General features: G+C 37.6%; 1 protein-coding gene across 7 annotated transcripts in view; it reads right to left on the reverse strand.

Annotated features, from left to right (window-relative positions):
• The window catches only part of Efcab11 (EF-hand calcium binding domain 11), a 156,553-nt gene that overhangs the window by 119,475 nt on the left and 18,826 nt on the right, over positions 1 to 18,252 (reverse strand). For 5 of the 7 annotated variants that reach the window (XR_013439211.1, XM_078050706.1, XM_078050702.1 and 2 more), the window contains exons 4-5: positions 8,455 to 8,556; positions 7,319 to 7,409 (exon numbers count right to left, since the gene is read on the reverse strand). Coding sequence is in view for 6 of the 7 variants with exons in the window: in XM_078050706.1 (XP_077906832.1) it covers positions 7,319 to 7,409; positions 8,455 to 8,556 (193 nt within the window). In the remaining variant the exon portion in view is untranslated. Of the gene's footprint in view, positions 1 to 4,847; positions 5,049 to 6,803; positions 6,988 to 7,318; positions 7,410 to 8,454; positions 8,557 to 18,252 lie in introns of those variants that run through there. The other 2 variants (XM_078050703.1, XM_078050701.1) reach the window with 2 other exon arrangements.

Raw genomic sequence — 18,252 nt, forward strand, 5'->3', positions numbered from 1 at the left:
GGGCGGGGGTGCCACATTGGGCACAGCACAAAGGAGAACAGGCATGGCAGAATCAGAGTAGAAGACATGGTGAGCAAAGCAAGCAATTAAAAATAGAGATTAAAAATTAAAAGGACTTCCAACATAAGCATAAATCAGCATTCCAAAGAAAAAGAAGGTGACTCCAAAAAGTCTGCTCTGATACGTTAGGTAATTTTATTTAAGTATAATGGCCCAAATAACTATCTTTGAATATGAAAGACAACAAAGAATACAGGTCTTAGGACCCTAAGAAAGGATTAACTTCAGCTGAGCAACAGCAATGGCAGGAGGAGTGGAGGTAGCTTTGAATTCATTTAACTGCAGAAGTAAGATGACAACAAAGGAAGAGAGGATCGCAGAACAGAAGGTGAATGTTATGAATCCCAACAATATATGTGTTTATATATAAATATCACATTGCTCTTATTTATGATAAAATCACTAAAGTAAACATCACCCAAACAGTTAAAAAATAATAAGTGCCTGCAACACTTTTAGAAGGAATGGATATGCCAGTGTTGCTATCATGTTATAAAGTGAAATGACTCTTTGATGCCTTATATTCAAGTCTCCCCTACCCTTTCTTTTTGGATGTAAAGTCATTTATTATATTATTTTTATTAAGAGTATTATGGTTACACATGCATGGAATTTGATTTCTGATCACAATCCCCCCAATTCCTCCTCACTTTTCCCCTCTCATCCTCCCTTCTCCTTTCTCTACTAGACTTCCTTTTGCTCATTTATTTATATTTGATTGTTTTTTTTTAACTTATATACAGGTGAAACTCCCTGGGGTTTAGTTTTTTAAAAACTCATTCTGCCTTGCCTGCCCTTTCCCATCCCTCTATTCTGCCTCCCCATCTCCCTCCTCTACATCACTGATCTTCCCTTTATCTTTATCTTATTAGCCTATCCTTCCCTCTCGTTTCCTTTAATTTATTCCAGCTTTCACAAATGAAGAAAACATTCCATCTTTGAGTTTCTGAGTTGGGCTTATTTCACTTAGCATGATATTCTCCATTTCCATCATTTACCAGAAAATGCCATAGTCTCACTCTTTTTTATAGCTGAGTAGAACTCAACTACACACACACACACCAATTTCTTAATCCATTTATCTATTGATGGACACCCGGGTTGACTCCATAATTTAGCTATTATGAATTGTGCTGCTATAAACATTGAGGTAGCTATATCTTTGTAATATGCAAATTCTAGATTTTTTGGCGGGTGGGAAGTTATACTCCATGTATGTTTGATACGTCAAATGCATTCTTCTGTCATATATAAATAAAAAGAATTAAAAAAAATTTTTTAAAGACATATATCACTAATTAATCAATTTTAGATATTTTAGGAAAATATTAAGGAGTAGGGTAGCTGGGTAATACAGTGATTCCAACTCTAGTTTTTTGAGGAATCTCCATGCTGCTTTCCATTTATTGATCTTTTTTTAGTGTTAAGGTTTTTGAGTTCTCTATATTGTGGATATTAATCCCCTATCAGGCAAAGATTTTCTTCCACTCTCTTAATCATTTCTTTTTCTTTGCAGAAGTTTTTTAGTTTGATGGCATCCCACTTATTGATTCTTGGTTTTTATTTCTTGCACTCTGGGGGTATTCTTAAGGAAATTTGTGCCAGCACCTATAAGATGGTTTACCCTATGTTTTCTTATAGCACTTGCAAGCTTTCTGGTATAATTCCAAAGCCTTTGATCCATTTTGAGTTTTGTGCAGGGGGAGAGATAGAGTCTCCCCCACCATTTCTTTTTGGAGTCTAGTTTCATTTTCTACATAAAAGCTATCTAGTTGTCCAAGCACCGTTTGTTAAAAGGCTGTCTTTTCTCCAAAATATATTTATGGTACTTTGTCAAGTATCAGAAAGTTGTAGATATGGGAATTTTCCTGTGTCTTCTGTTCCACTAGTCTTCATGTCTGTTTTGATACTAACACCATGCTGTTTTTGTTACTATAGCTCTGTAGAATAATTACAGATCAGATATTGTTATACTTCCTATTTCACTTTTCTGCCCTTTTGGTTTTCTTATTCTTCCAAATGACTTTAAGAATTATTTTTTTCTAATTCTATGAAGAATGTCATTGGTATTTTGATGTTGCTTGCATTGAATCTACATTTTGCTTTTTGTAGTATGGCCATTTTGACAATATTAATTCTGCCTAGCCAAGAACATGGGATGTCTTTCCATCTAAGGTCATCTCAATTTCTTTCTTCAAGCGTTCTATAATTTTCATTGTAGAGCTATTTTACCTCCTTGATTAGATTAATTCCCAAGTTTTTCAAGTAAAAAAAATTGGCATTACTGCAAATGGAATGGTTTTCCTGATTTATTCCTCAGATGAATTAACTGTTGGAGTATAGGAAAGCTATTAATTTATGGGTGTTGATCTTGTATCCTGCTACATTGCTGAACTCATTAATTGCCGCAGTCTGGCTGGGCACAAATAACCGAGCTGCCACAAAGCACTTGTATGTTCAAACATGAAACTGTATTGCCCAAACTCCACCAGCACTCCACGCACACTTCCGGGGAACTCTCCCAGCTCTCCACCGGGCTCCACCTTATTCTCTCGGACCGGAGAACTCAATGGGAACTCCAGGGGCGTCTGAGGCAGCAAGAGCCGCCCTATTGCCAGACAGTAAAGGTCTATATACAATTGAATACAAAGCTTAACATAACCATCATCATCTCAATGGCTCGCTGGCCTTACCTCTCAACCATTCCCTTCTGGCAAAATGCCATGCGTCATCTCCACTTGGCTGTGGCCCTCAACAATTTATAAACTCTAGAAACTCTAGAAGTCTTCTGGTGGAGTTTTTTGGGGGCTTTTAGATAGGTTCATGTCATTGGCAAACAGAGGCAGTTTGACTTCTTCTTTTCCTCTTTGTATCCCTCTGATTTCCTCTTCTTGCCTGATCACTCTGGCTAATGTTCCAAGAACTATATTGAATAGAAGTGGTAAAAAGAGTAAACAGCCTTGTCTTGTTCCTGATTTTAGAGGAAATGCTTTTAGTTTTTCTCCATTCAGTATGAAGTTGGCTTTGGGTTTGTCATAAAAAGCCTGTACGATGTTGAAGCAAGTTCCTTCCATCCCTAGCTTCTTTTTTGTAACATGAATGGGTGCTGAATTTGATCAAAAGCCTTTTCTGTATCTATTGAGATAATCATGTAATTCTTGTCCTTAATTCTGTTTAAGTGGTGAGTTACATTATGTTGAACCAAACTTGCATCCCTGGAATGAAGAGCCCACTTGATCATGGTATATTATCTTTTGATGTCTTTTTAAAATGTGTTTTGCTAATTTTTATTAAGGATTTTCATCAGGGATATTGGCATATAATTTTCTTTCCTTGATACATCTTTGTCTGGTTTTGGTACCAGGGTTATACTGGCTTCACAAAATTTATTTGGGAATTTCCCTCTCTTTCAATTTCATGGAATACTTTGAGAAAGACTGGTGTTAGTTCTTCTTAATGATCTTCTAGAAATCAGCTGAGAATCCATCTGATCATTGGCTTTTCTTTTTTGGAAGGCTTTTAACTGATGTTTCAATTTCATTACTTGACATTGGTCTGTTTAGATTTTTTTATATCTTCCTGATTCACTGAGCAGGTCATATATGTCTAGAAATTTGTCAATGTCTTAAGATTCTTCAGTGTAGTAAAGTTTTTAAAATAGGATCTGATAATCAGCTGGATTTCAGAAGGTTCTGTGGTAATATCTCCCTTTTCACCTCTCATAGATTTTTCTCTTTCTTTTGGTTAGTTCAGCTAAAAAATTTATTAATCTTTTCAAAGAGCTAATTCTTCATTGCATGATCCTGTGTATTATTTTCTTATTCTCAATTTCATTGATATTTACTCTGATGTTAATTATTTCCTGTCTTCTGCTGGCTTTTGAATTAGTTTAGACTTCTTTTTCTAAGCCTTGAGTGGAGCATAAGCTTATTTATTTGGAATCTCTCTATTTTCCAAGTTTCTTCAGTTATTTGTTTTGATGTTTATTTGCTTGTTTGGTTGATTGGTTTTATTGTTGTGGTTTGGTTTGGTCTACTAAATTAAAATGCAATATGGGCAAGTACTCTTGAAAAAGACCAATCTTGATCTTTAGCAATTTCTTTGAAGAGAACATGGCAGTCACTGACTCAAATGGTATGAAGATTTATTTCTCTAGTCACTCAAACCACAGAGAACTCTGGTCTAATAAAAAATTTTCACTCTTCTTTTTTTTTTTCTTATGGTGCTTTTCAGATATCAAGCTTTTATTCTGGGTAATTATGGGCCTGGGTGGTGAGCTCCATCAAAAGCTACTCTGGCTTCTCAAAAAGTGGGTCTAGCTTTAGAAACATTATAAAGTTTGCATCTTAATAGCCTCAGCAGCTGATTTTTATTTTCTTATTCTGGGAAACTGTACACATCACTGAAACAGGGCAGGGGAGTGTATATGTGTATATTAGACATCTGTTTCTGTGCCCTGCTTTAATTTACACAAAGGGGAACTATTTCTCTCTCCTTTTTGAATTCCCAACTTCATTTAATACTTTTTATATTCATCATTTATTCTGGTTGAGGGATTATGATAGCAATATAATTTTCAAATATAACTGAGAGTTTAAATAGAGCATGTTCAATCAACTAAAATGCTTTATTTTGCTGGTATATAGTGGTCTCTGCAAAATGTCTTGAGCACACAACTCTCAAGAAGTAGTACAAGATTTGTACAGTATATGTAGTTATATATTATATGTACATGTGCTACTAGATTAATACATTATGTGTAGCTCAAAATATAGATTTCTCAAGAATTTTATAAAGATGTCTTTTATTTAGTAATGACAAATAACTTTTTGCTGTCACTAGAAATTATTAATAATATTTAACAAGAATAATGTGATTTAGGGGCTGGGGATGTGGCTCAAGCGGTAGCGCGCCATGCCTGGCATGCGTGCGGCCCGGGTTCGATCCTCAGCACCACATACCAACAAAGATGTTGTGTCCGTCGAGAACTAAAAAATAAATATTAAAAAAAAAATGTGATTTAAGCTAATTTATTATTTCAGAACATATTGGTTAATCCTTTGTGATTGAGCAATTTAAAGTTCAATTTGCTTTGATACATGATTTTAACAACTGTTAAAGATACCTCATAAAATTATGTAGAACTAATGAGAAAAAGTCATTGGGGCCCTAATACCCTCAGTTTTTAATTCTATCCTCTGATAAGGCAAAGGTTTAGAGGTTTTCAATTTTTAATTATTACTATTTTGTTATTGCTAACTGAAATTTAGCTAATATATTTTCTGATATCAATTTTATATCAGTTTGTTGCTCTTGAAAACTTATTAACCTTTTGAATTCTTGTATTTAAAAAAAAAATGTCCTAAAGCCATTGATATTTTGCAAGTTTTTTTCTAAAGCCAGTTAGGATATTCCATTTCCATATCTAATGTGTAGATAGTCCATCTACATATTAGCAAATATGTAGATGTGAAGAGTTATAATAAGTGACACATTATTTTTAAAAATAAAATCACATTTACAAATATCTACTTTCAAAAAATGCTCTCCTTGTAACAGGTTTCTTCCAGAAACAGTTATTTTCTCACTTATTGTCAAAACACTGCTTCTACCTTGAAGGGCTATATTTAAGTATATTTTTCAAAAAATCTCTGCAAGATAGCATCTACTAAAACCATTTAGCACATCAAGGTCACCTAGTTTGGACAACTTGTCTTTCTGCAAAAAGAAAATGGGTAACAATTTTTAGTCCCTCTTATTAAAAACAACCTCTGTGTGGGAGAAATATTGGTATTCATTACCCATCTCATTACAAAGTATATAAAAAGGTACTAGCATACTTTAAAGAACTTATTTGCACACAACCAAGTAATATTATCCTTTGGTACTGTGTATGCATCTGGCTTTAATGTCTTTGTTCTTCAATAGCTCATTCAATAGCTTGTTTGTGAGTGCTGCAGCCAATGCATTTCATATATGTCACTGTTAATGATAATGAGTGCAAATCCTTATTCAAATAACCTGCTTCATTATTTCTACTGAGTAGGGCTGGCTTCTGGACAGATTCCATTAAATTGCTTTTATCCCAAATGGGAATATCTGCCAGATGTCTCCCAGTATCCATTCTCTCTCCCTCTTCCTCAGTATCAGAACCTGTGAACGGGCCTATAACTTTCCAGAGCAAACCTCACATTTTCCAAGCCCCTCCTACTTTCTCCCTTGCAGACACAGCCTTGAATCTACATTGTAAGTCCTGGGATGTAAGTAGGAACAATATATAGCCTTAGAAGAAAGGGCAGCTCTCCTGCCTCCTTTCCTTCTAACTACCTAGAATTCAGATTTGATGGCTGTAACTTAAGCAACCATCTTGAAGCAAGAAGGAGAAGCCAGGCATTATTAGGGCAGCCAGAGCAACAAGAAGGGGGACCTAGGACCTTCATATCTATGTTGTTATCACTCAGGCTTGAGTTGCCTATATTCATGTGTGAGAGAAATACACTTACGTCTCTTTGAGCTTCTAGTATTTAGGGTTTTCTGTCTCTCCTTGGTATGCTGAACCCTTATTAATACACCTGGTGACGGCCTGATGAAGCACTCATGCTAGGTGTCGGAGCACAGACAGTTCTGCCATCTCCTCACATCCACAGGTGCTTCCTCATTAACATAACCTTCAATCTGCAGTTTCCTAACAGGAACTGCTTTTGAGCCACTCGTCCATTTAGTCAGAATTAGTTTTTAAGAACTACATAATAGAATATTTAAATTGACTTTACCAGTTTAGTGTAAACTACAATCTCTGTCAGCAGATTAGAAAGCAAATCAATGAGGAGGCCATTACTAGGCACTTCCAGCTTTTCTTCCAACAAGTCAAGAACCACGCATAATCTGCATTTGACAAATACAGACCATAGGAGACCACTGGTGTCCCTGGTAAACAGAAATAAAGTTTTGGTATTTTGCTTGACACATAAATATATGGAGTTCTGCTTCCTTCCTGCTCCTTTCCTGCCACTACCAACAATGTTTTCAAGCATCTGCCAGGTGAGCAGCACTCCACCCACCTTAAGGACATCCTCAGGCTGTGGATGGACCCATACCTAAATACAGGCTTCCTTCCTGCATCACAGCATGATGCTATGACATGGAAATGTCCCAAAGTGAAAAATCTGCACAAGTAAAAATTTTCCATAAAAACTGAAAACCCATGAAGCAAATGGTAAATCAAAGGGTGGATGGATGTAAAGATTTGGTGCTTTACCTGAATACCTCGAGAACAGTCCTTTCAGGTAATTTGGGAGCCACAAGCCTGAAGGCTCTTTGGAAATCTTCCAAAGTTAAAAATCCACGATCTATTTGAAAACAAAATATATCATGTTCAATTATTTTTATAAACCCTGTGAACTATTATTTCATACTTAATATTTATGTGAAACTTTATTTTAATATGTTATTGGGAGAAAAGCAGTACATTAACATTTGAATTTACAGATAAGATAATCTAAGGTTGAGCTGGGGTTGTGGCTCAGTGGTAGAGCGCTCGCCTAGCATATGTGAGGCCATGGGTTCGATCCTCAGCACCACATAAAAAATAAATAAATAAAATAAAGATATTGTGCCCAGCCAAAAAAATAAATATTTTTTTTTCTTAAAAAAAGATAATCTAAGGTTGTCTCAGTGGAAGAATTTGCAAATCTAGCAATACTCTCCCCTTCAGCGCAGTCCCAGTGATCTCGCATCACTTCTAGCCCTGCCATTTTGCTGATTCTCTAAGTCCAGGGGAAAGGACCAGATGCAGACATGACTACAATAATGGAATTGGGCTTTGAGTCATTGTGAATTGTCAAAACTGTTCAGTCTTCAAATTTTATTTTATTTTAGTTTTGAGGGGAAATTCATAATAGCAGGAGAGACACTCTAATCCATAAGTCCTCTCCTCCTGGGTGAGATCTGTGGGGCTGGGGGGTCTGTGGCCACCCTTCTCAGCCAAGCCCAGTGTGGGAAGACAACTCTTCCAATTGTGTGAGTCAAAGCAGGAGCTGAAGGAGACAGCTGCAGGGTCTCCCATACTCCCCAGCTGGCTGTGACCTATATCCCTACACAGCCAACCCTTTGCTGCCAACTGCACAATATAGGTACAATCTGTGAGTACACATTACAGTATCCAAGCACAATTACATAACCACAAACATTATTTCATCCTTAGAATGTGCCAAGAACTTAAGATTGCAGTGGAAAAAAAAATTCACACCAATACCTAAGGTAATAGCTAAAGACTACAATAAAATAATCTTCCAAGTATACTGTACGTTTGGTTTACTGAGTATATATTCTCATTCACAATTTCTTAGCAGAAACTTTCTATCAAAACATTTCAAACACTCTGAAGACACTTACAGTGTATGTCAAAAGCTGTGAAGATGTGTCTTATCTCATTGTGATATAGTTGAACTTCCTTCTTTTTCCTTATGATATTTAAAAACTCCTCAAGCGATACACCTAAAAGTTGGGGAAGATAATTTGCCAAAGATGACTGTTTTCCTCTTTAGAAAAAATAAAACAGATGTGAACAGTAATAAATATTACAATCAAACTTTACCTTAATTTTGGAGAATGGTATTTACTCCTAAACAAAGTCAAAGAGACATTTTGCTACATGCTAAGTAAATCCAGCCCTAGCAATCAACAGTGAAAATGATAGATACCCTTGGGGTCCACCATGCCATTGCAAGGGACAAAGGAATGGTGACCTTGAAAAAGTTTAACACTCTTTTCTCTAAAAGATCTAAAGGACAGGCAAGAAACTACTCATTAAACGATGTCTCATAATTTTTTCTTTCCTTATGCTTCTTTGATCCCTTTTTTCCTAGCCAGATGTCATATCGGCAGGTTTTTTTCCAACTGGGAGATCAGGTCAGAGAAGTAGTTTCTCAAAAGTCAATACCAATTGCACACCACAGATAAAGGTGGAGAGAATATTACATAAACAATAGAGCTGGCACCATCCCCAGCCGTGGATACACCCCACAATGTGTTCAGCAGCCTGGGGCTCAGCTTCCTGCGACTCTCATAATAAAAGAGCCCAGCATGATGATATGAGATTGGATACTGTGCTTACAATGTCTATTAAAATGAATTCTAATGTGATCTTTGTAGTAGGTTTAAGAAGCAGAGCCAAGAATTTAAACATTTTAGTGAACTGCATTCTAAATATATAAAAAGAGCAGTTCATTTTTATAATGCAGGATTTCCATTAAAAAAAGTTATCACTCTGTTTTAAAAATAGCCCTAAATCATACTATAACCATAAGTAACCTTTTTCTTTGGGTGGGGTAACTAATATTGTGCCATATGTCATTCCTAAGACAGTTCCTATAGCTCAAAACATGTTGAAATAATTTTCTTAATTTCTCATGCTTTTATTTGTAAAGATTTATAAACTTTAAAAAAAATCAATCAAGCTTTATGTTTTTAAATTATTCTGGTTGTTTTACAACTTTAAAAATTTTTTTTAGTTGTCAATGCACCTTTATTTATTTATATGCAGTGCTAAGAATCGAACCCAGTGCCTCACACATGCTAGGCAAATACTTTACCACTGACTTACAATCCAGCCCTATTTTTTAAAAATATTTTATTTTTTAGTTGTAATTGGACACAACACCTTTATTTCACTTGTTTATTTTTGTATGTGGTGCCGAGGATCGAACCCAGGGTCTAGCACGTGCAAGGCGAGCGTTCTACCGCTGAGCCACAACCCCAGCCCCCAGCCCTCTTTGACAACTTTTTAAGATCCACTGTGTGCCAGGCACTGTATTAAGCTCTGGGAGTAGTGGGGAGAAGAAAATATACATGGCCCCAGTTTCAAGGGTAATACTATTTAGTGGGGAGACCACCATTATTCAGGTTCAACTGCAAACACATAATTGCAGATTGCAGCAACCAGGGAGAAACAGGAGGTTGTCAAGAGAGTCCCTGGAATCCTCTTGTAGCACAGACTCTGGTCGAGGAGAAAACTCTCAAGAGGAAGAAACATTTAAGCTACCATCATGAAATGATACCAGCTAGCTAAAGAAGGAGAAGAAGAGCAATTCAAGCAGTGGAAACAACATGTGCAAAGGTGGTGGGCTGGCCAGGTGGGGAAATGAGAAGATGCCACCTGCCTGGACCATGTTGAGCAAGAGAGAGTAATGCAAGACGAGGTGGGTGAGAGAGGCAGGGCAGGGACTCCCACAGGCCCTGTGGGCAGCAGCAGATAATTCGGATTTTATTTAGGCTGCAGTAGAAAGTCAGTCAAAGATTTAAATTAAGAAGTGATATGATTTAATTTATATTTCCAAAAGATCTTTCAGGGTATTGTCTTGGGAAAAAGGATTGGGGAAGAAGCAAAAATATAAAAAGGGAGACCAGTTAGGAGACTACTGGCAAGAGATGTGGTTGTTGGGGTGCTGGTGGGCACAAGGAGGAGGTGTCCACAATGTTCTAGAATAGAAATGACACAACTTGATAATGAATCGGATGTGGCAGGTGAGAAAGAAGATGTCAAGAATAACCCGCAGCTTCTGGACTGACTGCTAGGTACTTTGAGAAGTCATTTAAAGAGATAAAAAGACGAGGGAAGATAGGCTTTGGGGTGAGATGAGGAACTGTGTTAGGATGTGTGAAGTGCTCAGTGCTTTGGAGCCAAAGAGGAGGAAAACGTGGAGGCGGCAGCTGGCTTTCCTCTAGGCAACAAGGCACATGTCCCGGCACCTAGAGGAGCGTCTGGCAGGTATTCCTATGTATAAGCATCCCTTGGTATCTGTCGGGGACTGGTTCCAGAAACCCTCAAGGATACCACAATCCAAGGATGCTCAAGTCCTTTATATAAAATGGCACAGTATTTGCATATATCCTCTGCACATCCTCCCATATACTTTAAGTCATCTCTAGATTACTTGTAATACCTAATACAATGGAAACTCTGTATAAATAGTTGTTACTGTGTTGTTTAGGGAATAATGGCAGGAAAAAAGTCTGCACACGTTGGATATAGATGCAATTTTAAAAAAATCTATTCCATCTGTGGATGAGTGAAGCTTGGCACCTGCGGATGCAGAGGGCTGACAGTACTGCATTGAATCAGCATATGCAACATTTTCCCCCCAGTAGTTGCTTAGAGATTGATGCTGCTCCATTCCATCTAATCACTCCTGTGACCAGAGAACATACCTCAGAATGACAGGTGAGGTTAAAACTGAAGTCAGGTCATGCATGTTCCCTTAAGTTCATATCTATAACTTTAGTTTCATAAACTAATTATTGAAATAGCATCTAGAGTTGTTGAAAACTCATGGAAACTTTATCCACTGATGATGGCGTGTTCAATGAGATACATCACAATCTTACCCTTTATACCTCTCCAAAGAGGCTTTTAGCACCCAGTAACTTTGCACCTGTAAACACACTATCTGGAAAGTCCCTTCTCCTTTATTTCTCCTAGTGAATTTTTACATCTCCTTCTACATGAAAATTCAAACGCTGCCTCCTCTTAGAAGTCTTCTCTGGTTCCTCTTGACTGGGTCCCTTTGCTGTGACTGACAGTCCGGTGCTCACACACAATTGTCAAATTAATTAGAATCTATGGTAATTCTTTGGAGACAGGTCTGCTTCCTGGGAATACAGTATGCATTGCTCACAATTTCAGCCCCAAGTTTAGCATGGTGTCTAGACTTCATACACAGGCATTCATCACGCATTTGCTGAAAAAGTAATGTGACGAATAAGAATGAATGAGTATGAGCGACCATGAAGATGTTTTCTAGATGATTTCTAGTTTGGGGCAAAAAGTTAAAATGCTTGTTTTAAGTTATCTTATAACTCAGTAAACTAGTGCCTCAAAGTAGGTCACTTTTTATTCACATAGCCAGCAAAATTGGCAGTCATTTTAGAACTCCTGTCTTTATTGGTGCATACTAATTATACAGAATGGCAGGATTCATTGTGGCATATTCATATGTACATAAAAACATCCTTTGATAAATTTCACTAACACATTCCCCCCTTTCCTTCCTCCCTCCCCTAATCTTCCTCTGCCCTAATGTGCTCCCTTCAACCTGCCTGGTGTATTTTTCTCCCCTCTTGCTGTCACGTGACAGAAAACAAATGACACTTTTCTGACTTATTTTACTCAAAATTACGATCTCCAGATCCATTAGAGTTTTCCTGCAAAGGACATAACTTCATTCTTTATGGCTGAGTAAAAAACTCCATTGTGTATACACACCATATTTTCTTTATCCACTCATCTGTTGATGGGCATTTAGGCTGATCCCATAACTTGGCTATTGTGAATTGTGTTGCCATAAACATGGGTATGCAGGTGTCTCTCAAGTAAGCTGACTTTAATTCTTTTGGATGAGTACCAAAGAGTGGTATAGCTGAATCATATGGCTGTTCTATTTTTAGCTTTTTAAGGAACCTCCATACCGATTTCCATAATGGCTGTACTCATTTACATTCCCACCAGCAGTGTGTGAGAGTTCCTTTTCCCTGCATCCCTGCCATCATTTACTGCTATTTGCATTCTTGATGATTGCCATTCTAACTGGAAAAACTTCTATTTTAATACATAGTGACCTAGTGAAAAAAACAAACAAAATTCAGAGATAAAGGCAATGCATGCATAATATCTGTCCTTTATTCATTATTGCATCTGACTTACAGAAAAGATGGGGGGAGCTCGATTCCATGGTTCAATGTGTGATTCACATGAAAAACAGAACCATATGAGTGGTGCTATCTTTTAAATTACATGTTCAAATGACACATCAGTATTGGAGCTATAAGGCATTCAAGTCTTTATTCCACAATCTCATAGAATAAAAATCAAATGTTCTTTGGTTTTTACTAGGAGAAAATGTATGTGGATTTAAATTCTGTTTATTACCACTTAAAAAGAGAAACACAAATAACTGTGTGTATAATCGTTCTTTCATGCTATTTTCTCACAGAACCATATAACTTCTTTTTTCAAGTCAATATCTAGGGGTCAAAGGCATCGATTACATATTACACTGTGTAAACACACCCCTCTCCACATGCCCTCATGTCATCTTCCAAGGCAAAACACATCCAAATGCAAGCCCCTTTTCTAAAAAGATGGAGAAGTTTTTATTCAGCTTGGCTCTGCTGTTGTAATAATACGATTGCTTTCCAAAGCTAATACTTAATAATTTACTATTCCTACAGCTTTGTAATGCAAACACATTAATGTAAGTTTTATGTATCTTGCTGCTTTTTAAATGGCCTAGAAATAGAATTGCTACAACTAGCTCCACCTGCTGTCAAAATAGTCAAACCTGAAATTACCATTTCACAAAGACTTTCAATAATTCTACTGACATCAGATTTCATACCCAATGAGAAATGCATTATCTGTGTCCCCCCCGGAGTGAAAGAATATGTTCAGGAAATTCTAATTTCAAACATAATCTTACATCTTCTATGTACACTATTCCTCTAATAAGTTAACTAAAACATATTTTACAATAGTTACACATTAGGATCACAACATCATCAGAAAACACATAGATCTAGGTGTTTACCTGCATTTATTAATGTCTATGGAAGGTGTTGTGAAATTGCCTGTGTATTTGGACTCTATCAGTGGTTTGCAGACTGCTGTTTTTTTTTATTGTTGTTGTTTGTTTGTTTGTTTTGTTTTTTTTAAATGCCTCTTAGGAAAGTCCTTCTTTATAAACCAGGACAGTCCGATGTGTAGAGGACGTGAAGGCAAGGCTATTCCATTTGAAGAGAGTTGGGCTCACTGCACTTCTCTGTTCAACTGTTTCCCCAGGAGTATCCCAACAGGACCCAGGACTGAGGACCACAGCTTAAAGACTGCTAAGAATGTATCAGCCAGCATTCTGTCACTGTGAAAAATACCTAACATAAACAAAAGAGAAAAAGGTTGTATTTTGGCTTACAGTTTCAGTTCCTGGTTACATGGCCCTTTGGCTTTCGGCCTGTGGCAGCAGGATACATGATGGTGGCAGCATGTGGTAGAGGAAACTCATCATCTGTTTTGCAGGGAAGCAAAACAGACGGACAAGACAGAATCCCAACGTCCCCTTTAAAAGCACACCTACAATGGCCCAACTTCCTCCCACAAGACCACACCTCCTAAAGGTTCCTCTACTTGCCCAAAGCACCACAGGCTGGGCTCCAAGTCTGTAGCACATGGGCCTTCGGGGAATGGCTAAGATCCAAACCCTAAGGGAACCTGACTCCACAAGCCTGCACATTTCCCATACAACTAGAAAACATCTTCTATTTTATAAATTATCCTTAGCAAAATGACTCTTTTCATGTTCTATAATGAAAACATACATGCAATTTAAAGTTTTACTTTCCATACTACTTAATATATGTGATATAGATATGCCATATAGAGAACCTGGAACCGTTACTTTTTTCTACTTTTTTTTTTGTTTTGTTTTAAGCCATTTCCTGAGAGGGTAATCATCTTTCACCACAGGAGCAAATATATTCATAAAGTCCAATCATACTATATATTATTTTTCCTTGAAAATTCCATTATATATATATATATATATATTTTTTTTTTTTTTTTTTTTTTTGTGGTTCACAGTTCTAAGTTTCAGTGCACAACAAGAAATCCTCTTGAAAATGAAGTAGTCTAGAGTCTGGCCAGCACGGTGAGCTCAAATTAGAAACTGTAACAAACCCAGGAGAGTGAAGGAAAAAACAACAAAAATGCCAGGTTATCTGGACTGTAAGCCTTGTCCCATATTTAACAGCAAAGGGGGATTTGTGTTCACTGGGCCATATATTAATTTTCCCAAGGACTGAAAATGTCTTTAAAAAGTGGGGGGGGGGGTAAAAAAACAAAGTGGCCTTTTAAAATGTATAATGCTAGCCTTCTCTAATTTGAGAAATAAAATACAGATTATGTCTTTTGGAGGCGATGATGGGGGGGAAAGGGCTGTAATGTGTTTACACAGAAAGACTGTAAGGACAGAGAGTGAAAGTGACATTGACAATGATGAGTTGTCACAGTAAGATGGATAAGTAAATTCAGAAGACTAATATTTTCTTCTAGTTGCCTGCAGAAAAGTAGGGGAATAAAGGGAAAGAATCTACCTTAATGGAAAAAATCAAGTTTTACTCTATCATTGAGAGGAAAATGAGTAAAAACAGGTGACAGCTGAATAGAGATATCAGAACCAATAAAACCTTATTTCTATCAAACATGGACAGGAATCATTACCCTTTTTATTATATACATCTCCTGCTCATAATACTTCAAGGTTTCTAGGTGTTAATAGCGCAAAGCCCTGATACCTCGCTCTGGAATTTGAAACCTCATCCTTCCTTCTTAGCAAACTTGCCCTAAACCCCTTCCCAATTCTCGGTCCCATCAGGTCAGTGGATTCGGCTGAACATAATTTATAGTTATCTGCTCTTCTCCCTGATGTTGCTGGAGGTAACGATATTCAAAGGAGGGAGCTATACTTAGGGGCAGATGCTTTATTAACAGCATCACAGCCAGATGCACTGGTGCACACCCATAATCCCAGCGACTCAGGAGGATGAAGCAGGAGGATGGTGAGTTCAAAGCCAGATTCAGCAACAGCGAGGCACTAAGCAACTCAGTGAGACCCTGTCTCTAAATAAAATACCAAATAGGGCTGGGGATGGGGCTCAGTGGTCGAATGCTCCTGAATTCAATCCCTGCATCACAGCCACAGATTTAGGTATGCAACTCTAAGAGGAGACAAAGGGTAGGTGCTGTAGAAGGCAAGAGAGATGTGGAAGGAAGAGACGCCAGATACCAGATGCCAGAGCATGGTTGGGTAAGAGGGTCTAAGAGAGAGTCTAAGTGCAGAAAGGGCCCTTAGGACAGAGCACTCACCTGCCTGATCCATGGCCAGTGGGGGACTGTGAGTGATAATGACTCAGGACAGTCTCTACCACCTAGAGTGCTTTTATGGCAGTGGAGTGGGTGAGGCATCTGAATCCCTACTGAGTTCCCCCTGCAGGGCAGAGAGGCCACAGGAGCTAGCAGAAGGAGGAATGGGGCTGGTGTCTCTCTTTCTTTTACCATGTTCTCTTCTTGGCTTTGCCACTTTTCCAAATCCTGCCTATCCCCAGTGTCCAGCCCTAGGCCCACATCTCTCTAGGAAGGAGCATCGCCCTCCTCCAAAGTCTTACCAGTTTTCTTGCCTACAGTATTCAAATAAATCTGCCCATTAAAGAACTGAAAATACTTTTTCACCTTCTCTATCAAGCCATGTTTTTAAATGGTCCATAAGTCAGTGTCTGTGTTTCCCAATTCCTCTCTTTGCAATGAAATGCACTAGCCATTCTCTAAATGAAGAACTAACAAAATAAATTTATGTGTGAATTTCTCTGGGTGAAACCACAAATTGGCCCTATGATTACAGTTTCAGAATATAATAACCTTAATTTGTATGAATTTCCTGATTATAGAGAAGAACTAAGATGCTAACTGAAATCTGAAAACCTTCACCCTTGCTATACCTTGGCCTTTCCTCTGAAAGTAGAAGCCAAAAAACCCAAAACATATTCAACTACAGGTGTTTTAAAAAAGACTCTAAAATATCAGCAAATGGAAATTTAAATTTAGGAAAATAACATGTTTAATCGTCAACTAACAAGTCAGACGAGACAGTAATAAATAAAAGCATACAGGACGATGACCATTAACTTATTCATTCACAAATTATTTTTCAATTGAACTTACACTGAGTAGCATGACTGAGTTAAACAGTCCATAATTACCATTATGATGAATCAATCTCTTTGATTTTTCCATCATTCAAAGTTGAAGGCTAAAATTAAGTTCCTGGAAATCTCTTGCTTTCCTAAGTATGAAAGTAAAATACGTGATTATTTTAAAAAAGCAATAATACAAGGAAACAGGAAAGAATTTTGCTCAATCTCATCATCTAGTGAAAGCAAAATTCTGAGGTATTTTTCCTAGTCTTTCCTAGGGCATATTTTAGATCGATCTGAAATAATAACTCAGACAGCTGTGTGACAAATTCAGGGGGACAATGCTCACTCAGTTCTTTCTTACAGCATTTAGCATAGAGAAAGAGATGCATAAATCTTAGCTGTTCTTATCCATATGAAATGCCTACCATTTATCCATAACAGAGCCAGATCTGCATACTTGTAGCACCTGGTCTTTGCCCTTCACAGAACTGTTCTGATGGGTTTTGGTCTTAAACACAGATCTACATGGAAGCCCTACAAAACTATTACACTTATTGAACTATTTGGGAAATTGGTATGGATTCATCATTCTCTCCCCATAAGACGTCATGAAGAACTGTCACAGGCCAGGCAAGACTACATTTCTCCAGAAAAAAAGAGCTAATTGTATGAACTCTGACTACTGTACTTGCTTGCGTTTCCCTGCGCGTTCTGGATACTAGGTAGCTTAGAACCAAATCTGAACTCAGCTGCCAGCAACTATATAGAAACTGGTGACTGTCCATTTGTGTAATGTCCCCACTCCTGACTTCAACTCACCAGCTAATTAATTAAGTTCCTTAGGGGAATGAACGCTGGCCTCAATTCTGTCAGTTACGAATATGGCCCATGACATTATTAAAAATCAGGGGAAGGGCCTATCAATAGGTCAGGAAGGTAAAGCTGGAGGTCAAATGGCTCTGGTTGGCTGTGTACTAACTGACTGTGCCACTCTAGGCAAATTATTCAACCTTTTTATGCTCCAGGATTTAAAAAAACTTATCAAATGTGGATAATCATCAAAGTATAGAGTGTATTAAATATAATCTCCACTGCAATGCTCATCGCAGATCTGCACATGGGTAGGAAATGACAGCTATAATCCATATCTGTAACAACACGTTTTTATGACAGTTGAAAGAATTTTGTAAACAAAGAGTCTGCCATGCATATATTCTTTTATCGTTCTTCTATTTGCTTTTATTGTTCCTCTCTGGAGCCCCATTTCCTCACTTTCAAAAGGGGACACATCTGTCCCCTTTTGGATGGATTTTTTTTTATTCCATTAATATAATTCCTTGTTCCTGGCTACCCTAAACAGTTTTTGCTGACACCCACTTGGTTGTTGGGCTACAGGTAATTAAAAAATGAGTAGCACTTCTTTGGCTATTGCTGGCTACCCTAAGAATTTCT

This window comes from Ictidomys tridecemlineatus, chromosome 5 (genome assembly GCF_052094955.1).
Source record: "Ictidomys tridecemlineatus isolate mIctTri1 chromosome 5, mIctTri1.hap1, whole genome shotgun sequence".
In the NCBI taxonomy this organism is placed as follows: Eukaryota; Metazoa; Chordata; class Mammalia; order Rodentia; family Sciuridae; genus Ictidomys; species Ictidomys tridecemlineatus.